At 40.8% G+C, this 24,655-nt stretch overlaps 1 protein-coding gene across 2 annotated transcripts in view; it reads left to right on the top strand.

The window, feature by feature from the left end:
- The window catches only part of LOC105548061 (mitogen-activated protein kinase kinase kinase MLT), a 198,530-nt gene extending 174,816 nt beyond the window's left edge, over positions 1 to 23,714 (top strand). The window contains exons 17-20 of one of the 2 annotated variants that reach the window (XM_011991902.1): positions 14,114 to 14,230; positions 16,520 to 16,594; positions 19,140 to 19,290; positions 21,739 to 23,714. In XM_011991902.1, the coding sequence (XP_011847292.1) occupies positions 14,114 to 14,230; positions 16,520 to 16,594; positions 19,140 to 19,290; positions 21,739 to 22,439 (1,044 nt within the window). In that variant the 3' untranslated portion in view covers positions 22,440 to 23,714. The remainder of the gene's footprint in view (positions 1 to 14,113; positions 14,231 to 16,519; positions 16,595 to 19,139; positions 19,291 to 21,738) is intronic. The other variant, XM_011991900.1, reaches the window with a different exon arrangement.
- Positions 23,715 to 24,655: the final 941 nt, after the last annotated feature.

Raw genomic sequence — 24,655 nt, 5'->3', positions numbered from 1 at the left:
AGAGATAACAAGAGGAAGTGTATGACTTGCCTGGGGTGAGGCAAAGACAGAGCTAAGACCAGAAATTACATCTTTATTATTGTCTTTGTAGTAAATATGTGCTAGATCTCACACCTGAGCCACAACATTTAAGCCATCTGTAAACCTATATAAAGCAATCCTAGAATAAATTACTGTCCTGTTCTAAAGTATACCAGCTATGCCAGCCTATGTCTTAGCATTATGAAATATTTTCTGATTAATGTGCTTTGAATTGAAATTTCAGTTCCCCACACAAAAACCTTGTTGCCTTGGGCCTTAAAGATAGAACCCAGAAAAAAAGGCTTCCTTCAAGTCCCAAATAATCAAGTTCTCATAAAACCATCTTCACGGGAAAGGTGAAAACTTTAAGTCCATCCCCACCTCCATGACCAGAATAAGCTTTCCAAGAGAAAACTGGAGCTTTGCAAATTCTCTCCAAACCTAAGAGTTTGCATAGCAGAGGCATTTGCTGGATTTCACCTTTTCTTTTACAAGCAAAATGAAAAATGTGTTGTAATGGCAGCCATTGAGAATAAGGTATGACAGTGACTTTATCATGAAAATAGTGGCTACATTTTCCCTTTGCATTTGAGAAGGACCACCCACTGACTACCCCTTAAAATTATGTCATTTCCACAACTTTAAGCCTACTAAGAGCAAGCCAGGAAAATATTACCTTATACACAAATAGGTAAAGGAAAAACCCCGTCCACCTTTGTCCTAAGAATTCAGATTAAGTTATTTTTCTTAGCTTCATTTTACAACCAGATGGATGATGGCACAAAATGAGGTTGATTTGCAGAACCCTGAAAGGTGATCCGCGTTTGAGTGCCTGTGCCTGCTATCGTAGTCAGGAGTGGCTGCAGGGCCATCTTGCCCATGCGCTTAGTCTTCACAACCACATCCCTCCAAAGAGCCAGGACCTCACCAGGCTCCAGCCCCACTGATGCTTACAAGAATTCTCCCATAAGTGAAATGTGCTTTTTCTGAAACAACCTAGCAGGGAAAACATCATGATGAGACCAAAGGCTTCACTGGCAATTTAAATTAATAAGCGAAACAAGTTTTACCCCCATTTACTTGACCTGCTCCTAAAGAGTAAAGTTAATTATTAATTTAAATGACATAGACCAGGCACAGTGGCTCATGCCTGTAATCCCAACACTTTGGGAGGCCAAGGCGAGCAGATCACTTGAGGTTAGGAGATCGAGACCAGCCTGGCCAACACGGTGAAACCCCATCTCTACTAAAAGTATAAAAATTAGCTGGGCGTGGTGGCCTGCGCCTGTAGTCCCAGCTACTAGGGAGGCTGGGGCAGCAGAATCGCTTAAACCCAGGAGGCAGAGGTTGCAGTGAGCCAGGATCACACCACTGCACTCCAGCCTGGCTGGGCAACAGAGAAAGACTCATCTCAAATAATAATAATAATAACAATTTAGATGACGTCATATGTGGAGACAACCTGGAAGTTACGACAATCAAACTGGCAGAAATGGTGTCTTTCTCTGCTTGAATGTTTCCCATGCTAGGGATAATTATTATCACTTCATACTTCTGGTGAGCACTTTGCAAAGGGCATTTTTGTGTAATTGTTACAACTCAACATGACAGGGAACCTTATCTCCGTATCATCCTCTTCATGAGGAAACTGAGGCACGTAGGTGAAGCTCCTCACCAGAGGCTCCAACTTAGTAAGGCGCAGATTCAGTCTGAGGGTCTAACTACTGTGTCACACTGCCTCATTTTGGAAGATACCATTGTCCCCCAAAATAAGTATACTGGTAATGAAAAGGCATTTGGGGGGTCAGTTAATTCTACATTACCACTATTTCTGTTTTTGCAATCAAAGTGCCCCGTGTTTTACAATCTAAGGCCTTTGACTTGGCACAAAAGGAAAGTGGCTTCCAGAATCTCGGGCGACTTCATGCACTCCCCAGGGTGGCAACCACCCCTTTTTATTAAAATATTCAGCTGCCTAGATTTTATCATTTTATCTCTTACCAGCTCACCACGCAGGAATATTGATTCTCAAATTGCCAAGAGATAAACTATCAAATCACCCAGCAGTTTTCTCACCAAGATCTTTTTGAGACTTCGTGTGTCATAAGCAGAGTTAGGAAGCAGCTCTTTGGGGAGTCGTCCATTCCTTACGAATGCTCAACCGCTCAACCGTCATAGGCTTTGTTCCTTGCGTCCTTATTTCCTCCTCTCCCCAATGAGGCAAAGGAAACCTGATTTAAGCTCGGTTCCCGTGGGTCTAAATTGATTACCTGACATAGATAGGAGACTGAGGTTAGGGGAAAAGTAACGGAAACAACACGCTGCCCCTCCCAAGTCTCCGAACACACCGGCACCTACTCCTTAAAGAAAGACCAGGCTTCCGGACTAGAGCCACTCCTTCCCAGATGACCATCGCTTTCAATTTCCTATTTCAAAGAGGCAAGAAAAGTAGGAAGAGAAATGAGAGGAATCTTTGGAAGAGGTAGAAGCAGAATTACTGATACCCACAAAGTGGTAGCTTATCAATAGAGCACTTTCCTGCCCAGCTGACTCCCTCAGCCGCCTTCCACCCTTGTCGTTGTTAACACCTGGCCTCTTCCGCCACTCCCCAGCGGAAGAAATTCGATGAATAGTTCTGCTTTTCCAGCCATGTCATCTGTAGGTTAAAAATTCTGCCTTTTACAAATGCTTCCCACTTGTATTGTGCTTTTAAGTCCTTATTACATTGCTTATAAAATGTTGCATTTAATAAACTTAATTGAATCTCCAGGCCCTTTCTCAGAGCACCATAAATATCAAAAACTGTCAAATAGGGCTTTTTTTCCCTATTGTGCAATTTTTATAAATGGACAGATAAACATGAATAAAATAACAGGGCACAAAGAAAAGGATTTTCTAAGTACAGCCAACACTTTTTGGAAATTTCAGGACAGCTAAAAGCAGCGCTTTACTTTGATATATCTTACGTTTATTAAAAATTAAGTATAGGGAAGTTTATTTCCATGATCATCTATTTGTTGAGAGAAAAAAATACGTGTATGCACACATGTATTTGTGTGCCTAAGTATCTAAGATGAATAAGTTCTAGAGATCTACTGTACAGCATAGTATCTATAATTAACAGCAGGTTGTTATATACTTAAAATTTGCAAATTTGATCTCATGTTAAGCATTCTTGTAAAAATAATAAGTAATAAATAAGAGGGCAGGAGGAAACTTTTGGAGGTGATAGATAACTGTTTATGGCATAGGTTGTGGTGATGGTCTCATAGGTGCATACATTACCTACCTGTTCTTGAGTTCTCATGCAACAGAAATTAACATGAGAGTGAGAAAGTTTCCCAGACAGGGCTTTATTGGGGCCTATGCTGGAGCCCAAGGAGATAGCATGGGAGCAAGAGTTCTCCGACTGGCTCTCTGAGGGCAGGTCTTGCAGTGTTTTAAGAAGGGTGACATGAATAAGCATGAGGTATACGAACGTCATTACATGTGCAGGACAGAGCATGGGGTGTGCAGGCAAAGTGAGAAATCATGTTAATACATGCATCGCATGATCAAAAAATGGCAGATAAGCTCCTGGGGCGGGGATTTGAGTAATATAATGAGGCAAGGGGTTAGGATGGGTCATTTTCTTGGTTCTGTGTGCATGCGGGTGATAGGGTTAACTCCCTTGAGTGAGATTGACGTGGAATGCTGCTTCTCAGTTTCCTCACAGTTTACAAGGTCTCACGGTCAGTGAGGATGTATGGGAAAAAATACACTGGTGGAGGTGGGGTGGGGCTGAGCCCCATCCCTACTCTGTCTTTCAGATGTATCTCCAAACTCATCAGGTTATATACATTAAATAGGTAGAGCTTTTCATATGTCAATCATATCTCAATAAAGTGTTTTTTTTTAAATGAGAAAGAAATACAAGTTTTAATTGAGCGAAGAAGCAAATGCAGCTCAGAATTTTACAACTGCATAACTCGCTGCTGATTTCTAATTCCAGAGAGTGGCAATGTACTCTGTCAAACGGGTTGGCCAGCCACCTAGAGAGCTAGAGAGCTAGAGCAAAGCTGGGCGAAGTGCTCAGTGCATACCTGCTGAATGGATTGACAGTCCTGCATACACGCTAGCATGCCAGGAAGTGTCTCACAATGGGAGGAAGCCCTGGTTTGGAGCATGTGTAGATCTCCATGGTGTGAAGATGGCCGATTTCAAGTTACCAATCTGGCATCGCTGGCTTTGAAACTGGGAATGGCTGTAAGCAATCAGCTCATGAGAGCTGGCTCCAGCACACCGTAGGGTCCCTCTTAGTCTTCTTAATCAAGACTACAAATTCCTTTTAAAATAGCGATGCACATGATAAAACACAGGTTTGAGTAAATTACAAGCACATTATTGCTGGTTACCAACCATCATAAGAAGTGTCTTTAACTCAGAGAGAGCTCCAGTCTCCTAATGAATCCGTTGTTAGTTGGCTTAGGTCTCTGGGTCACCGTTGTCTCATTTTGTCATATTGTCTCATACTGACCATCATGCATGAATCAAAAATTGGGATTCAGTTTTGTAAAAAGTAAGAATATAGTCTGGAAACAGAAAAACAAAATGTAAATTTGTGACTGTCTTTAAAAAGCATGGAAACAGTCATAGTTGTGACTCCATGATGACAGGCACAGTTGTCTGTAGGAGAGAGATCTTTGCTTTTAGAAGCAAGTTTTCAAAAGCTTCTGAGGATCACTGTAAGTTCTGCAGCAAGAGATCTCAGTACTCACAGTGGCTTCTGTTTTCTAAACCAAAAATTAGGTGCTGAGAATAATCAACTATAAAAGGGACAGACTATTTGAAGTAAAATGAAGAAGCACTATGTTGGAAAATCAAGGATGTAGGACAACCATATCAATCCTGGACATTAGGATTTGAATTGGTAATAGCTTAACTGGTAAACAATGCCTATTGACTAGGTTACTGTTGGTTTGAAAATCATATTTCTTCCAGTCACCCCTAAAGTCATGGGGTGGCAGGAGAAGAACTTATCAGGTAGAACAGATGTTTTTATATTTTGAGTATCCTGGATAAAAGTTTATTTGCATAGATTTCCCAGCATTTAAAAATGTTAAAGCAGTGCTTAGATGAGTGAGATCAACTTCTATATTCCTTAAGAAACCCAGTCTGACATGGAATAGATTCTTAATTATTCAAAAATCAATAGCAAGACTTACTATTCTTTTTTCCATCATGAAGACCTAGTACTTTCCAATTTCAAATACAGTTAAGGAAAAAAAGCCCTTTCCAAACATGTCAACTAACATCTGAACCATTTTAGATCGTCAAGTGTGTAATGCATCATATGAAAGTATGTCTCACTTGATTTGTTTCACTTTATTTTAACATCATCCTTAAAGCCCCTTTTTCATACATAACTCAGATAACAACTCCCAAAAAGGCAATATAACAACCTTATCTCCACTGGTGTCTACTTGGCACCAATCTGCCCTGACCTTAGACACAAGCCATTGTTAAGGGTATAACGCATTTACATATTTTGCAATAAAACATCAGTTATTTGCATTACTGTGTCAAGTTTTATTTGATTCTTTCACCTAAAAATGACTCATTTTCCTTTCTTGTATTTTAAAAACCAACTACTCTAAGCTTGTTTGAGAATAATCAAAAATTGCCCATTTAGCTAGAAGTCATTTTCTTTTCAAAAGGCAAATGTTATTTAATCTTTCAGCTGTTCATTGTGCCATCATAAATACTTTCTTTTCAGCACAGTTGTGGGGACTGAAATGAGCCCACTAATTGCCTCCCATTTCGACTGACATGTGGTGGTTTAGTGGAAAGAGAACACAGCAGGGAGAAGGAAATAGGAGGCTGAGAAAATGAGAGCTAATTATTTTCACTGCCTCATGTCAGGCTCTGTGTCAGCCTTGTTTTTACAAACTGGAAGGTTTAGCACTAAATAAAACAAACTGGCGTCATGTTTTTATATACTGGCAGTGTCATGGAAGCAGCTGCACATCTCAAAGACAATATAATGCCTGCGTTCGCATGGACACCATCTGACAGACACTGTGAGCCACGGCTAATGAGGATATCACAGTGGTGCCAAGTGAAAGGTGCTGAATTATGTATGATTCTTCATCAGTACAGCAATAGTCCTGTACATCATTATGAGACATTGTTTTGCTGAAGAGATTAAAACATTCTTAGTTCCAGACCCTGCAACCTATACGCGCTGAAAGAGGTTATTAATGGAATTTTTAGGGAGAGTTTCTTGTGGATTTCTTTTTGGTTAAAAAAACAAATCTCATGGGACGAAGCCATGGTGGGTCATGACACTGTACAGATAAAGAAGAGAAGCAAATTAACCATACTTGTGTTATCTTTTTTAAAGGCAGCATAATAAAATATAGTGTAGCAGGGTTATACTTAATGATAAATAACCCAGGTGCTATCACAGGATGTTGCACTCTCCTGCCTTTAAAACTGCAGGTTTCAGCAGCTGAGCTAGATAATAGCAACTCATATAAAGGAGCCTTCAGAGACCTAAATCGTCAACATCTTACTACTTTTAATACCAGCATGAACAAAATTTTTATCGTATTCTTATTTCATCTTGCATTACTTCTTAGATTTCACAACAGTCAGTTGCCTGCTATGAGACTGGCTCTTCCAGTCTTCCCTTGAATCTTAAAGAGTTTATTCCGACCTCTGTATTTTATATTTTAAATTGCTTCCTCAAGACAGGCCTTTTTGGCCGAAACCCTGAGCATTCTTGGTTGATTTTACTTTTTCTCCATTCATGGTTTTAGGGGGTGGGGGTGGATTTTGAAAATTAACCTCTCAGCTTAGACTTGGCATGTCTGGACTGGAATTCCCATCCTACGAAGCCAAATGACCTGGCTACAAATCTCTCCATTTTCTGAGCCTCAGTCTCCTTATCTGTAAAATGGGGGCAGTGCTCTCTATAACAGGGTAAGGCTGTGAGGATTAATTAACATAGACAAATCTCAAAAACATTATGCCAGACATATACAAGTACCTGCTGTAAAATTCTAATTTTGTGATATTCCAGAACAGTCAACTTTAATCTATGGTGATAGAAGCAGGAACAGTGTCCCAGTTATGTAGGCAGCTTATCCGGGAATAGGCATGAGGGAAGGTTCTGGGGTACCAGAAATAACTTGCTTATTCTGGTGGTTACACAGATATATACATTTGTCAAAATGTATTGAACCGTACACTTAAAAATCTGTGCATTTTATTATATGCAAATTATACCTCAATAAGAAAATATATTTAAAATTTTTTAAATGTCTGTAACATCAGGTAAAGGTGATCTATAAAAGCCTGAAAGGCAAATTTTGGGAGTCTGTTTCTTTCTGAAATATCCTGAATGATCTTGGTCTTGATTGTTTAACAGTTTATCTATAATGTTGACGAATGCAATTACATTTTGATAGGGAAAAATAGAGAGAGAGAGATTGAGATTAGTGTCTCTGAATTGCCCAGAACTTTAAACTCTAGTTTTTTGTGCTACCTTTTAATCTCTTTTCCTATTTGGAAAATTTACCTCTATCTTATTTCTTTTTATTCCCTCACCTCTTCCCCCCTTTTCTTCATTCCTTCATTCCCTTTTTTCTTCCTTGTGGGAGATGACTTGTCTGTGATGTTTGGCATGACTTGTACTAGCTTGGAACTCTAAAAAATTTTAAACAGCTTGCAGAGAGTGGAATAGTGATTTCTCACAAAGAGATACTTAATTTAGCATTAACCAAGTGTTTAGGATTTTATCTTCACAGTGTAAGAGTTTCTGTTTTAGTTGGCCAGTAGTCTTAATTCAGAAAATTTTTTCACATAATTGGCGATCCTGAAGCAGTTCAGATGGAATGCTTTCTCATCCTCCATTAGCCACACACTTGCTCCTAAAATTACCCAGGTATTTCAGCAGATAAACATGCGTATTCTGGGCACCCACTAGACTTGTTGTATTTTTCATTCATGTCAAATGCAAACATTCCCCTCTCCCCAACAAAATTCCATTTGTTTCTTGTAGATTTGCATTTAGAGGCAGATTTTCTAGCTAGTGCAAAGTTCCGGGTAACTACTTTTTGCTACTGGAAGCCCTAGCAAAAGCACTTCCCAGTGCCCAGCTCTGCTCCTGGGCTAGTCCCCTTTTCCTGCTGAAGAGTAATTAGCACTCCCTGCAAATGCACATCAAGCACTTGTGCCTCACCACTTGCTACCTGTGTGACCTCAGTCAAATTACCTCATCTCTCTGTGCTTTGGTTTCCTCATCCAAGATAAGGCTCTCTGGCTGCCAGTCATATGTAATGCCTCCAGACATCTGGTACTGCTTCTTAGTAGTGCTGAATCAGAATATGTGAAAGCAGGGAAGGTCAGAATTGGTGTTATATGATCCATCTATGTAAGAAGATATGAATTTATTCCTTCTTTGATTCATTTCATGAAACTGGCCATTGTTAAGTTGCTGCTTGGGCTGCATCTTCTCTTTTTCATCTCTGATCACTCCCTGGTATCCGAGTGATTCCCAGCCCCCTGCACGCCCAGACTCCTGCCCAAGTGAGATGCGCTGACCCAGCCTGCCCATTCCAGCAGGGTCCCTCTCCTAGCCCACTCTTTACACCTTCCGTCCATCAAAGCTACCTTGTTCTCTGTCCCATTCCCTTTTATGGCTGCTAGATGACAAACCAGCTAATCTAGTAAACTAATTGGAGCTGTGTTGGTGACCATATTGGTAATAATGATAATTATTCCTTTTTGAGCTCCTAATTCGGTTCTGGCACAATGCTGGGAACTGCATTTACATTATCTTATGTAACCTTCACACGACACAACAATCCACTTCTGAGTAAAGACGCTGAGGTTCAGAAAGGTTACATAAGTTGGCTATGGTTGGGGGTAAAAGGGACAAAACCGGGATTCAGGCCCAGGTAGTCAAACTTTAAACTTGTGATCTTGCCCCACCTTGCCCCACCATGTTCCTCTGGTAATGACTTAATGTATGGCCTTTTCCCATGCCGTTTCCATTTTAATAGGAATCATTAACACCTTAGTAAGAGGAGTGAGTAACAGGTGCATCTCAGACTACCAGGGTGAGATGGTTTTGAAAAAAGAGTATTTTGCAGTTCCCATAGGACCTCAGAATAGAGAGCTGTTTGCTTTTGAGAGTTGTTCACAGACATTCAAAGTGATCCTTGAATATTTCTAATTCAAAAATCAGTACCCACATTTCTAACACTCACCCCAAGCCAAAATCAATAGTTTACCTGGGCCAGGTGCAGCTGCTCATGCCTGTAATCCCAGCAATTTGTGAGGCTGAGGCAGGAGGACCACTTGAGCCCAGGAGTTCCAGACCAGCCTGGACAACATAGTGAAACTTCATCTCTACAAAGAATGAAGGCAAAATTAGCCAGGCATGGAGACACATGCCTGTGGTCCCAGCTACTTGGCAGGCTGATGTGGGAAGATCGCTTGAGCCCGGGAGATTGATGCTGCAGTGAGCTGAGATTGCACCACTGCTCTCCAGCCTAGGTGACAGAGTAAGAACCTGTCTCCAAAAAAAAAAAAAAATGGTGAATGGTTTTAAAATCAGAGTCCACTGGGCCAGGCACGGTGGCTCACGCCTGTAATCCCAGCACTTTGGGAGGCCAAGGCGGGTGGATCACGAGGTCGGGAGATAGAGACCATCCTGGCTAACACGGTGAAACCCTGTCTCTACTAAAAATACAAAAAATTAGCCAGGCATGGTGGCGGGCGCCTGTAGTCCCAGCTACTCGGGAGGCTGAGGCAGGAGAATGGTGTGAACCCGGGAGGTGGAGCTTGCAGTGAGCCGAGATTGCACCACTGCACTCCAGCCTGGGCAACAGAGTGAGACACTGTCTCAAAAATAAAAAAATAAAAAAAACATCAGAGTCTACTGTGCCCAATACCTGGTGCCTGTCACAGCCAAGGTACTGAAAAGGTTGCAAATATGTAAGTAAAACCCTATATTAGGCTCATAAACTTGTGGAATTGTTATTTTTAGTGATGTTATTGATGACTTAATTCATTTTATTTGTAATGATAGCCTTTTCCGTGATTGATCAGTTAAGAACTGGTTACATGGCATCTCAATGTCTGCAGCGTGTCCAGTCCAATTCGATAACCATTTGAATCCCAGAGTTGTGGACAATCGTCATTGACAATTTATGACTCACAAAATGGCAAAAACATTAAGGATACCTTAGGCTAATTTGAAACTGAGCAGAATATAAGGAATTCCATTACTTTATTTGTGGATTACTTTTGTTAACTAGGCAACGATGACATCATAGATGCCCTGAAGATACCTGGAGCTGGGTCAGGCCATTGTCAAATTAACTTTATGATTTACATGGGCCCTGCGTGTTGGAGCATATTCTCTTTCTCTCTTACCCAGCTTTGTAACAAGCAGAACCTACTTTTTAGTGAAATGCATGATGGCCTCCTTGTCTTATGACTTCCTTGATTATAGTTTTATTCCTTCTGTAGCTACTTTCTTTTATGGTTCAGGTAAAAGTCTTTCTTTAGTAGAAGAGAAAAAGAGAATTTAAAAATAAAAGGTCTCTAACCCTATTATTTGCATCAGTGTTTCTCCAAGTTGGACTTTGGGGAGCAGGGAAGCAGTTGCTGCAGGGAGAATGATGGCCACTAGCTTTCTGGGTTGTATCAGCGAAATCTTCTCTGGTCCTTCTTCCGCCTGCCTGTTGTCCATGGCTGGACCCATTTATGGAGCTGGACAAAACCATCCAGCAGGTTCACCTGCTACCTCTCCTGCTTGTCTGTCCCCATTAGTATCTCCTCCGGCTTTGGAGTCATGCAGCCTTGTGGTGATGTCAACCACATATTGGTCATGAAACCCTAGGAAAGTTATTTAATCTGTCTGAGCCTCATTTTTCTCATTCATCTAAAGGGAAAATAGGCCTGACTTTCAGGGTTCTGATGGATATCCAATAAAATAGCATGGTGTAAGTGCCCAGCGACATGCCTAGAGCATAGTAAGCGCTCCACAAATGTGAGTTCCCCTCCTGTCAGCCGCTTCTTCACACAGAGCTGTTCTGACAGTGTGCAAAGGAGGGTCTGATTTATGGCTTGAAGTCATGGGGGAGCTCTCTGGTTAGGAGATGAGAGTGAAGCAGGCGAAGTTCAGGCATTTTCATGCCATTCAAGGTCTTTTGACTGTGTTTTTGACTAACTTAATTCCCAAACTTGACAGGCAAAAGAAACTGAACTAAGTAAACTCATCTCTTCTAAGGCTTTTTATCCCAGCTGCTGCCTTGAGAAGGTTCTTGCTATTTCAGAGAAGAGCAATCATGACACCAAACAGTCATTATCCTGCCCAGTTATCTCAGAACCCACGTTGCCTGGGTAGCAGTGGCTCCAAAACAAAGAAATACTGAGAGATTTGTCAATTCTGAGAAACGAATTTGACTTACGTTAGCCAAGAGCCAGGTTTTCATTTTATTGAATAGACCTTTTCCTTCACTAATTGGCTCTCCATTTTGTGAATGTGGCTGGGCAAAGAGGGTCAGACGTGGGCCCTGCTTGGTTTGCAATTCATCTAGAGGCTTTCCTAAAACATCAGGCACCCCCAGCTTCCTGTTGAAGCCAACAGGCTTTCAACAGCCTCTTTGTTGATGCCTTTCCATAAGAATTATGTCTGAGCTTGCTCTAGGAAACATTCCAGGTCCACTCTTATTTATGAGGGCATTTTCCAGTTTCAGCATGTAAGGTGCTTGGTACATTAGCCTTAATCCTCAGGATTCTTCATTCTTCAATAAACACAGAGCCAGGAGCAATGGCTCATGCCTCTATCCCAGCTACTTGGGAGGCTGAGGTGGGAGGATTACTTGAGACCAAGTGTTCAAGACCATCTTGGGCAACACAGCAACATACTATCTCTAAAAAGGAAATTTAAAGAAATAGGTAGATAGGCAACCAGACAGACAGAATGTGCCTTTATGGTCCAGGGGTCAAATTTGGTACAAAGACATGAGTTTATTTTCCTTTGTTTATCCCCATTTTTATTATTAAATTATTTATACCGCAAAGTTGAAAGAATTTTACAGTGAACCCTCATAGCCCCTATTCAACCATTAACATTTTACTATACTTGGCTTATCACATACACTTGGTTTATCCATCTACCCCTCCCTCTAGCCATCCATCAATCTTTATTTTTTGATACATTTCAAATTAATTTGCAGACATCAGTATACTTCCTCCTAAATATTTCAGTGTGCTAGAATAAGAAATGCAGTTCAGGTGCAGTGGCTTATACCTGTAATCCCAGCACTTTGGGAGGCTGAAGTGGGAGGATCACTTGAGCCCAGGAATTTGAGACGAGCTTGAGCAACAACATAGTGAAACCCCACCTCTACAGAAAATTAAAAATAAGAAAATGTTAGCTGAGCATGATGGCACGTGCTTGTGGTCCCAGCTACTTAGGACACTGAAGTGGGAAAATCGCTTGAGCTTGGGAGGTCAAGACTGCAGTGAGTGGAGATCATGCTACCTGGGTAACAGAGCAAGACCCCTTCTCAAAAAAACTGTTTTAATAATCACTATAAAATTAATTAAAAAGAGAAATACACAGATTTAAAATGTACATTCATTGAGTATTGACCAATGCATGCACCTGTGTAACCCAAACCTCTATCAATAGAGCACTGCTACCCCCAGAAAGTTTCCTCATACCCCTTGTAAGTCCCCATCTGCAGAAGCAAGCACCCTTCTGAATTTTTCTACCATTAATTAGTTTTGTCTGTTCTAGAATATCATATAAATGGAATCATTAGGTTGTTCTTTTTTTCTATATACTTCTTTCACTCACTATAATGTTTTTGAGATTTATCCAAGTTGTTGCATGTATCAGTAATGTCTTCCTTTGTATTGCTAAGTAGTATTCCATTCTATGAATATATCACAGTTTATCCATTCTCATTTTGATGGATGCTTGGCTTGTTTCAAGTTTCCTAGTTAACATGATAAAGCTGCTAAGAACATACCTAGGCAAGTCTTTTTTCATTTCTCTTGGGTAAATACCTAGGAGTAGAATTTCTGGGTCATAGGATAGGCATATATTTGGTTTTATAATAAATTATCAAAATTTTTCTGAAGCAATTGTACCATTTCCCACCAACAATGTATTAATATTAATATGAGAGTTCCAGTAACTCTAAATCTTAGCCAACATTTGATGTTATCAGTCAGCCATTCTGATGGGTGTATAGTGGTACCTCATTGTGGTTTTAATTTGCATTTTCCTGTTAATGAATGATGTAAAGCACTTTTCCATTATATGGTGATTTTATTAAAAATTTAATTAACATACCATTGTTTAAAAATCAAGAGTTTTACATAAGGATCCTAATTCTCAGCTGTTCATGAAATATTAAAGGACCTAGCAAAACTGGGCTCATATTTCCACATGGGAACAATCAACAGAAGTCACGAAGTAGCTGTGCCTTTAGGGGAACTGTTCTTTGGTTTCCCAGAGTCCCTCACCCACCCCATAACTCCCTAGTTGTCCATTATCATTTATCAACACATTTGCACTGTTGTTTTCCTTCTTAAGAGGCAAGTGAGAGTTTCTTGAACCCACATCATTATCAATCTAGGAAGATTAAAGGTGGATCAAGAGGGCCTTATATTTCAAGAAAAGTAGAAAACCACATTTCTTTGTGGTAATGAAAAAATGTTCCTACAATGTTTAATATGTAAATTAAATGAGTCTATTTTAAAAGGTTGCCACTTAAAGCTTTATAAGGAAACTGCCTGGCTTTACTCCTTTTTATTATCTGCCTGGTCCCTTCAGGATTTTGAGTTTGTAAGTCCTATAATATAACACTTAAAACTGACACATTATGTCTCTAGGCTGCACTAACTGGGGCTTATTTAGATATACATAGGAATCTAATTTCATGTCCTTTTACTGAAAAAGGAAAAAAAAAAGCCACTCCAATAATACTTCATTTAGAATATTTTATGTGTTATGAAACATTGACACTAAAAAAAAATTGTTTCGCTTTCTCAAATTATATAATTTTGTTTTTAATTCCAGGATTGTAAGTGGAAAATGTATATGGAGATGGATGGGGATGAAATTGCAATAACCTACATAAAAGATGTGACATTCAACACTAACCTACCTGATGCGGAGATTTTAAAGATGACAAAGGTAGGGTTCTATTTACGGCTTAAAAGCTCTTTTGAATTCAGAGATATCAAACAAAGACATTAAAATACCCCAGCAGTGTGCTTTTGTGCTTGTCCATGCTCACATCAGCTCAGCCTCGAGCTGGCTGTTGAAAGGCACATTTTATTTAGCAGATTGAGATCATAATAGGTTTTTGTTAAAATTCCACTTATGCTGTGTGAACTAAAAAGCACTGCAAAAAGGTATCATTTAATTTTTTTAAAATTTTTTTCTTCTATATTTCTTTATGCTTACTCTGTCATTTATTAAAGGAAGGAAAATGTGAACGATGAAAATATTTACTTCAAATTTTGAGTACTTTTAAACTTTGGAAAACTTATACTTTCTTGGTTGAGAAAGACTTTCTTGGTTGAGGTCAATTCCCTGAAGGACTGAGATGAGGTTCATTATGAGGCACACATTGAAGTCTTAATGGCTTCCTTAAGTCCACACTATGAATTCCTGGAGTGACTAGAAAGCATGCTACTACTCCAGGGCCAATGGGAAGCATGCTGAGGAAAACACTGAAGAAAGACTTGCGGAAATGCTTAGCTCGCTCCTCAAAATGGAAAAAAAATTCAATTCTGTCCCAATCATACTGGAAAAATACATATGAGACTTCAATTGTAAAAGGTCAACAACTTCAGGTGAATAACCATGAAGTCAACAGGACAGTCACCCTGGCCTCACATAATCCGTTAACTGTGATACACTATTAACCAGGTCTTTGGTTTCAGTGAAGAAAGTGGGGCTTGTAGCAAAGAACCCAGGTACAAACATAAGTAGGGAACTAAAATGGTTCTTCAAAGACATGCATTAGAGAGAACACATTGCATTAGAGAGAAGACATTGTAAATGTGTTCTCTTCATAGGCATCAGAATGCTAAACAGCCAAGTCATTTTAATTTACAAGTGGACATCAAGCAGATTGATTTGATATTCATTGTTGGATTCCACTGTGTATCTAGGAGTTATTTCCATGGCATTATTTATCTATAAGGGTTATGACTTGGTTTTACCTTTTTCTTATTTTGCTGGGACATAATATGTTGTCTTGAAGACTGGAAATATATTTTCTTTCTTCCCCACCCATGCCGTGGAGTTGTAAAACTGAATATAAGTGTTTCTGCTATCATGCCATACATACGAAATCACACAGCAACATTAACAGGCTTATAGGAAAACTAGAACTGGAACAGACCAATCAAAAGTTATAGAATTTTTAAACATCAACAGAAACAATAACAATCCTAATTTAAAACAAACAAACAACAACAACAAAAAACTAGCCCAGGTTGGGTGCGGTGGCTCATACCTGTAATCCCTGCACTTTGGGAGGCTGAGGGGAGCAGATCACTTGAGACCAGGAGTTGGAGAACAGCCTGGACAACATGGTGAAACCCAGTCTCTACTAAAAATACAAAAAATGAGCCAGGTGTGGTGGCATGCTCCTGTAATCCCAGCTACTTGAGAGGCCGAGGCTTGAGAATCACTTGAACCCGGGAGGAAGAGTTTGCAGTGAGCCAAGATTGCGCCACTACACTCCAGCCTGGGCAACAGAGTGAGACTCAGTCTCGAAGAAAACCTGGCCCAGCTAAATCTCTATCACATTTTCTTTGAACCCAGCTCACGGTCAGTCATTCCTTTGCAGCCTTAAACCTGAAGTGAAAGGGGGATGGGAGGAGAGTGCAGCTTATTTCTGAGGCCGTTTTCATCATAATTAAAATAGGATCGAAGGCACAGGCTTCCTCACTAATCCTTTGTTTTAATATAGTGGGAAAACATAACCACGGTTTCTTCACGTGTATGTGCAGCTTGGCTGGATAGTGTGATGTTATGGAAAGCAGAGGGATTGTTGAAGCCACTGAACCAGCCACGGCTTTACTCAAGGAAAGCACTTCTGGGTCTTCTCATATTGCTATGGATTTCTCTTAATTGTGGGAAAGTTTTCCAACGGATGCTTCAAACTTTAGCATGAATCAATGACATAATGATAGGACTGAGTGATAGCAAATGTTATATCGGAAAAGAAGATTGTGGGAGGCCGTGACTAGCTGTTTACAAATATACAAAAGGTTGTCTTATGAAAAGCAAAACTCCAAACATTAGCATGTTGTGAGTGATCACATGAGAACCGACAAGGCTTTCATGATAATCTGATGTTATGCCCCTATTTGCTAATTGTGTATGGCACAACTGGCCTCAAAGAAACATACTATAGTAGAGCTGACTGTGTTATGGTACTACACCATCCTAACTTTTGTTTTTCAGCCACCATTTGTAATGGAGAAGTGGATTGTAGGAATAGCAAAAAATCAGACTGTGGAGTGCACTGTCACATATGAGGTAAGCTCTGGGGGCAAGAGGCTGGTGGCCCCACCAACAGTGAATGAATATAAATTTATCTGTTACCTCAGAGCATATAATTTATTGGAATGTATTGGGAGATAAACCAACCATCATGACCATGGGATCAATATAATTTATCTAACAACATGTTGGGAAGAAAAGAGAACAGGATAAACTTACCCAGATAGAGACTGAGGTAGTGCTTCATTCATTCATTAGTTATGGACTGAACACCTTCTGTATACCATGTCAGATGTTTGGTATTGGGGATACTAATACTTAATACTAATTTTTATAAAATCAACAAGATCTTTGTGGCTGGTGGGACATACACCTTACAAGGTACATAAACCTAGTGGGAGTGGGTGGAAGGCAACAGTTATAGTACAGTCTTGGCACTCCTGGAGATATTAGTGTGCACCCACCACCAAAGGGACATGCATTTCATTCATTCATCCAATTCATTCATTCAAGAAACATTTATTAAGGATCTACCATGAACCAGGCACTGTTAGAGGTGCTTATACCAGTTTGATCACACTAACTTCATGTAAATCAATACTGAAAAATATCGGCCCGGCGCAGTGGCTCACACCTGTAATCTCAGCACTTTGGGAGGCTGAGGTGGGCAGATCACTTGAGCCCAAGAGTTTGAGACCAGCCTGGGCAACATTATGAAACCCTATCTCTACGAAAACTACAAAAAGCAGCTGGGTGTGGTGGCACATGTCTGTGGCCCCGGCTATGCGGGAGGTTGAGGTGGGGGGATTGCTTGAGCCCAGGAGGTTGAGGCTGCAGTGAGCCGAGATCACACCACTGTACTCTAGCCTGGGTGGCACAGTGAGACCCCGTCTCCAGGATTAAAAAAAAAAAAAAAACTGAAAGATATTATTATCCTCATTTTGCAGATAGGAAAAACAGGCTCAGAGAGATGAAAGGAAGGCCTGAGGTATGAGGTACTCACTGACAGAATTGTCGAAGTCACTTCCATGTTTTCTGACTATAAAAAAACACTTTCTGCTCTTCCCTGGCTACCCTGTTAGCTCCCAGTGGCTGCAGTAAGATGAAGTCCACCTCAAAGAGGACTTTGTGAGTGTGGCATTTTGATGGTTTCCTGGGCTGCCAGGATTTGGCTTTTCAGTATTAGAAATACAAACTCTGGGCCAGGCATGGTGGCTCATGTCTGTAATCCCAGCACTTTGGGAGGCTGAGGCAGGTGGATCACCTGAGGTCAGGAGTTCGAGACTAGCCTGGTCAACATGGTAAAACCTCATCTCTACTAATAATACAAAAATTAGCTGGGCATGGTGGTGCATGCCTATAATCCCAGCTACTCAGGAGACTGAGGCAGGAGAATCGCTTGAACCCAGGAGGTGGAGGTTGCGGTGAGCCAAGATTGCGCCATTGCACTCCAGCGTGGGAGACAAGAGCAAAACTCTGTCTCAAAAAAAAAAAAAAAAAAAAAAAACCTCTGGCCAGGCTGGAAGCCAAAAAGTTTTACAGCAGTTATTTATCCTTACCTGCTGGGGTGCACAGGTTGTCAGGCATCTGAGAAGAAGTTACATTATTTGTCAAAGCATTGCTTGTGAGGTACAAAACCCAAACAAAAGAGGCTGGTTGGTCTTGAGGAAGTTGGAATCCAGACTATTCTAAAGTCTGTTAACTGGTCCTCACTACTCAGGAAAAGCCCTCTTGTTAGTAATCGGACAATTAGAACAACCAGATTCTATCTCTGCCTGCCTTAGACAGTTTTGGAGACAGCACACCCAGTTCTTTTTCTTCTTCTCTCTCCCTCCTCCTCCTTTTTTAGACCCCATGATGATATGCCACTTTTGTCTGGGTTTTTCACTTCAGAGTTTTTAAAAACAGATTTCCCTAACCGTATTGAACCTGGAGACTCTTTAATTGACACTGATTGGTAACGGCTAGTGAGGAGGGAGATTTCAGGACAAGAAAGTGATGTGTCTTGACCTAGTGTCCTCTTCCTGGTCCCCATTTCTTACTTTTTGATCCTGTCTCACTTTTGCATCTGAGACCGTTCCCCCTCCATGTAGGTGATTCACCCCACCGCATTCACTCAGTTCCCTTGATGATCCGAATTCACTCTGAGGCAAACATGGTGGTCACATTTTCATTTATTCAACAAAATATCTGCCTTCAAGTACTATAAATAGAAGAGGTAAATTTTTATTTCTTATTAAACAAAGAGGTAAGTTGAGATTTGTCAAATATAATAAATTCTGGGAGAAGACAACCATATTTTTAGCTACTATAGTTTACTAAGAAATATATGTTATAATTCATTAAGGAATAAGTGCTATAACCCACTAAGAAATAAAGTGGTTAAACATTTTCTTTTCATCAAATGAGCATATTTGGGCCAACCGTTCAGAATATTTTCCTAGTGCATTATGATAGTGTTCTAAGAAGTGAAATTGAAGTGATATAATAACCTGGATGTCTTTCTTTCCTATTTTATATGTGTTTGTCTATTTGGTTATATGTGTCTTTTTTTTTTTTTTTTTTTTTTTTTTTTTACCAGAGTGATGTTAGAACTCCAAAAAGCACTAAACATGTCCATTCGATTCAGTGGAGTAGAACAAAACCTCAGGATGAAGTGAAAGCAGTCCAACTTGCCATTCAGACATTATTCACCAATTCAGACGGCAACCCCGGAAGTAGGTCTGACTCAAGTAAGTTAGTGTTCCCGTATTAGATGTGTGCTAGATTCCAGAAACTTAATTATGACATTTTCAGATGATCTGAAGACTCAGAGGATACCACCTCAATCAGTTAAGATCTATCTTTGAGCTTCAAGTAGCAGAAAACCCAGTTTCAACTGCCTTACTCCAATAGTTTCCCAAGTGTGGCCCCAGGACCAGCAGCATCGGGATCACCTGTAAACGTACTAGAAATCCAGATCCTCAGGCCCAAACCTAGACTTACTGAACCAGAACTCTGGGGGTAGGACCTGCAATCTGCATTTTAAGGAGCCTTCCCGGTGATTAAGAACAACTCTAAAGTCCTTAAACCACTGATTTAAACTGTAATAAAATTTATTATCTTCCATAACAAGAAGTTCAGAGGCAGGGCAGGCTCCAGGTGCAGTAAGATAAGCCGGCTCAACCATATTCAGATAGTGGAATGAACCTTCCCTTCTTTCCGCCCTGCCATGCTCAATAGGCTGCCTTTGCCCTCGGCTCCTCTCCTGTTTACAGTCATCACACAAAGATATGGCAATGCCCAGAGGAAATAACGGGTTAGGTCCCTACCTGTTCTTATATATAGGAGTAAGGAAAACTTTTCTAGAACCCCCCAACAGACTATCCCTCACCAATTCTGCTTTGGCCAGAATAGAGCAACTTGTCCGTCCCTAAACATAGCATGAGCACATCTGACTTAAACTAATTAAAGTCGATCCCTGGAGCCAGAATGCAGTCAACTCTCCCGATCACATGGCTACATGAAGGGGGTTGGAGACTGAGCAAAATCAGGGTTCTATTGGAAGCCAAAATTCCAGAGAAGTCAATGGGAGGGAAAGAAGGCATTGTGATTCTGTATGATACTGCTCATGTGAAGTATCTACTGTAGTCAAAGTCATAGAAACAGGAAGGAGAAGATAGTTAACAAGTGGGAGTCGGGGGCAGGGGAGAAGGGAAGGGAAAAGGGCAAAGAGGAAGGTAGAGATTAGTGGGTCTAGAGTTTCGGTGTTGCAAGATGAAACAATTATAGAGATCTGTTGCACAACAATGTGAATACACTAACAGTACTGAACTATAGGCTTAAAAATGGCTAGGATGGGCCGGGCGCGGTGGCTCACGCCTGTAATCCTAGCACTTTGGGAGGCCGAGGCGGGCGGATCAGAAGGTCAGGAGATCGAGACCATCCTGAGTAACACGGTGAAACCCCGTCTCTACTAAAAATACAAAAAACTAGCCGGGCGAGGTGCCACGCACCTGTAGTCCCAGCTACTCAGGAGGCTGAGGCGGGAGGATGGCGTAAACTCGGGAGGCAGAGCTTGCAGTGAGCTGAGATCCGGCCACTGCACTCCAGCCTGGGCGACAGAGTGAGACTCTGTCTCAAAAAAAAAAAGCTAGGATGGAAAAATGTGGTTGTTACCACAATAAAATACACACATACATACAATAACAACAACAAAAGAAGGCGTTGTGATGCACTGAAGCCTGGGAGGAGTCTCTGGAATTGTCTGGGCAAGTCACTCACCTCAGAGGTATGGGTCACCTGTGCGCAGGCAGTGAGGGAGACGGAGACATGCATGCTCCGATACCCTCCACACACGTCATCTGCGCGAGCAGAGGGTGGAGTAGCCGAGGAAGCTGAGGCTGGGAGGACCACCCAGGAACTCCAGCAACATTGTTCAGGCTCGGGGGAGCAGAAAAGATCTCAGGTGTGAGGAACTTGCTTATTCACTGAAATATAGCTTACTAAATGGTCCTTGTCAATTCACCATTTTCTTTTATCTTAACTTCTTCCTACTTGCCAACGCAGCTTCATTTTTTTGTGCTGAAAATACTTCTTATTCCCGAGCCTCAGGATCTCTCCTCTGGACACATGAACGGTCTTTCTTTCAAACAATCTCTAGCTGTCTCAACTTTCGGAACCTTATTTATTTTATCTGCCTTTAGGGTCCTTGAGGTTTTAAAAGTGCAGGTTGCAAAAAAAACCTTTTGTTTACTAAACTTGCCCCTGCCACCTGGACATACTTTCTAGAAGTGAGAACACAACTATGTAGGAAGAAGATGGGATTTAGATGCAGAAGGACTTGGTATTATTGACTGAGTGATCTTGGGCAAGTTATTTGACCTCCCAAGCTTCCTCATTTATAGAATAAGACTATTAGTGTTTACCTAAGAAGATTATCGAGAGGATTAAATCAGATAGTGTAAGGAAAGCCCATGGAACAATGCCAAGCACGTGGCATAGACTGACTAAGTGTAAATGTCCTTATTTTTTAAAGTATTTGTAATAAAGGAAATGTCCTTATACGTAGCCTAGAATTTCTATGAATGGTAAAGCTTAGAGCATCCCAAACAGCCTTGAATTATCCTAAGACAGACGTATGAATTAGGCATGCAGCTTTACTGTGGTTTCAAAGATGCTCATTTCCATTTCTCCCGCAGGTGCTGATTGCCAGTGGTTAGATACTCTGAGGATGCGGCAGATTGCATCCAACACTTCTTTACAGCGTTCCCAGAGCAATCCTATTCTGGGGTCACCATTCTTCTCATACCTTGATGGCCAGGATTCCTATGCTGCTGCTGTGAGACGGACCCAGGTGCCCATTAAGTATCAACAGATTACACCTGTGAACCAGTCCAGAAGCTCCTCTCCTACTCAGTATGGACTGACCAAAAACTTCTCTTCCCTGCATCTCAGCTCTAGGGACAGTGGCTTTTCCAGTGGCAATACTGACACCTCTTCAGAGAGGGGTCGATACTCAGACAGAAGCAGGAACAAATATGGACGTGGTAGTATATCACTCAATTCTTCTCCTAGAGGAAGATACAGTGGAAAAAGTCAGCATTCCACTCCTTCAAGAGGAAGATATCCTGGAAAGTTCTACAGGGTTTCTCAGTCACCACTCAATCCTCACCAGTCGCCTGACTTCAAGAGAAGCCCTAGGGACCTCCACCAACCCAACACCATACCAGGGATGCCTTTGCACCCTGAGACTGACTCAAGAGCCAGTGAAGAGGAGAGCAAAGTCAGCGAAGGGGGCTGGACAAAAGTGGAATACCGGAAAAAGCCCCACAGGCCCTCCCCCACCAAAACCAATAAAGAGAGAGCCAGAGGGGACCACCGTGGATGGAGAAACTTTTGATGAATTGAACTACATGAGTTTTTCTAAGCCGGTTAAAAAAAAAAAAGAAAGAAAGAAATGTAATGGTTTTTGGTAATATGATCCCTTCATATTGAATTAACAAAAAGACAACACTTCCATTTTTGGGATTGGGAAATACCTTCTAATTGAGACTATAGCCAAACCATGGTCAAAATTATGGATATTGGTTACCCAGTGATCATAACTAGGCTTGAAAATCACTACACATATTTTCTCCCTTGAGTGAACATTCTTAGAGGAAAGGTTATGCCATCTTTTTACCCTAACCACTGATATTCTGGTTAGCAGGGCCAGGACGAGGGTAAGGCAAATAAGGTCAACAAAAAAAATCAAATTTTTAGGTAATGACAGAATGAGTGTTACTGATTTTTCCTTTTGACTGAGGATGCAATATGGCCTGGCAAGGCACTGTTACTGGTCTTGTCTTTAACATTTATATTTTGTTCATCATAATTTTTTTTCATTTGTTTTATTTTTTAAAATATTGCATTAAAATATCATTTAGCCTGATTATCGAGTTTTTTGGTTTGGGGTTTTTTGTTGTTTCTTTTTGGTTTTCTTTCTTTCTCCCCCTTTTTTTTTGATGTCCCCTTAAATTTTGTGCCCAAGACAGTTACCTCACTCATCTCACCCTTTGGCTCAGCCCTGCTGGTTAGTATTTAGTATTTATTTTAGTAAGATACTTGTGTTTTTATGATGGTCAGAGTTGAACTGATCTGGCTTGTCATTTTTCAGTAATAAAAAAAGTTACTGAATTTAATGTTGATTATGATGCATATCTCATTCATATACAATTTATCAGAAACCAAAGATTTAAATTGCCTGGATTTGTGGTTCTTTCTCTCCCTAAGTTCCCAGGGACTGCTTTCAAATATTATTTTCTAAATTTCAACAAAGAAGGAGCAAAGAGGATAAAACAACACTCCATAAAGGCCTCTTGGGATGTCAGAAATCTAAAATCTAAAAGAAAACAGACACAGAGCAAGATAATAACGTCACAAGCTAAAAGCCAGAAAAATTTAAAATTACCAACATCCTTGTTGGAGTCAGACAGTAAATATCAGCCTTGCAGCAAGACAGCTCTGAGCAGCTGCGGGCAAAGAGGTAAACCGGTGGGGGTGCCAGGAGACTGTCTGCAGCTTAGGGCAGAAATGGTGGGATCCAACTTGTGAAATGCTTCATGTTTTACAAACCAAAAAGTCAGGTAACAACAAACTTATTATATGTCAAATCAATAAATGTTACTTTCAATATTCTGAGATTCTGTGCAACATTCAGTAACCCTGTTTAGCATTCACTAAACCCTACATAGGATTCTCAGTGCTCTGTAGAAATCCAAAGGACACTCTTCTAATTCTGTGGGTTTGAATTCTTTTTTAAAAGAAGCTGGTCATCTGAGTACATGCATATGTTCTCAGGGTAGCTGCCCTGCTGTGTGTGATACATTACTTGAAGCCTGGTGGGGAAAACTGTATTTCGGTAGCATTAAAGTCAAGGTGGGCGGGGCATGGTGGCTCACACCTGTAATCCCAACACTTTGGGAGACTAAACCAGGAGGATTGCTTGAGCCCAGGAGTTCAAGGCCAGCCTGGGTCACCAGCCTATCTGGGTCAGATAGGGAGACACCATCTCTACAAAAAAATACAAAAATTAGTTGAGCATGGTGGCATATGCTTGTAGTCCCAGCCACTCAGGAGACTGAGGCAGGAAGATCACTTGAGCCTGGCAGGTCAAGGCTGTAAGTAAGACGTGACTGCACTGCAGCCTGGGCAACAGACCAAGACCCTGTCTCGATCAATCAATCAATACTAAAGTCAAAGTTATAGGAAGTGACCTTTATTTACAAGGGAAGTTGTCATCACCTAAACATTGATTCAACAACTTGATTTTCTAAAAGTTTTATTGTGTGCCAAATGCATTTACAAGCAAAGCAATGGGAATGGTGTAATCAGTTCCTGAGGGCCTCTTTTCCATCATGTGTAACCAACTTCTAAGGTTTTCAGTTCCGCCATGATCCTTTCTCATGAAGCTATCAAGCATAGCCTGTTTTCAATTATTTTTCCATTTTGTCCTTCATTTAAATTTAAAGAAAAGTAGACTAATGCAAAACATGCTATCTTAGTATCATGCTGTTTCTAAATAAGCAATAAAATATTTTCTGTGATTAGAATTTTTGGATAAATAGATGAACAGTC

This window comes from Mandrillus leucophaeus, unplaced genomic scaffold (assembly GCF_000951045.1).
Source record: "Mandrillus leucophaeus isolate KB7577 unplaced genomic scaffold, Mleu.le_1.0 Scaffold40, whole genome shotgun sequence".
Classification (NCBI taxonomy): Eukaryota; Metazoa; Chordata; class Mammalia; order Primates; family Cercopithecidae; genus Mandrillus; species Mandrillus leucophaeus.
This window is presented reverse-complemented; position numbering and strand designations above follow the sequence as displayed.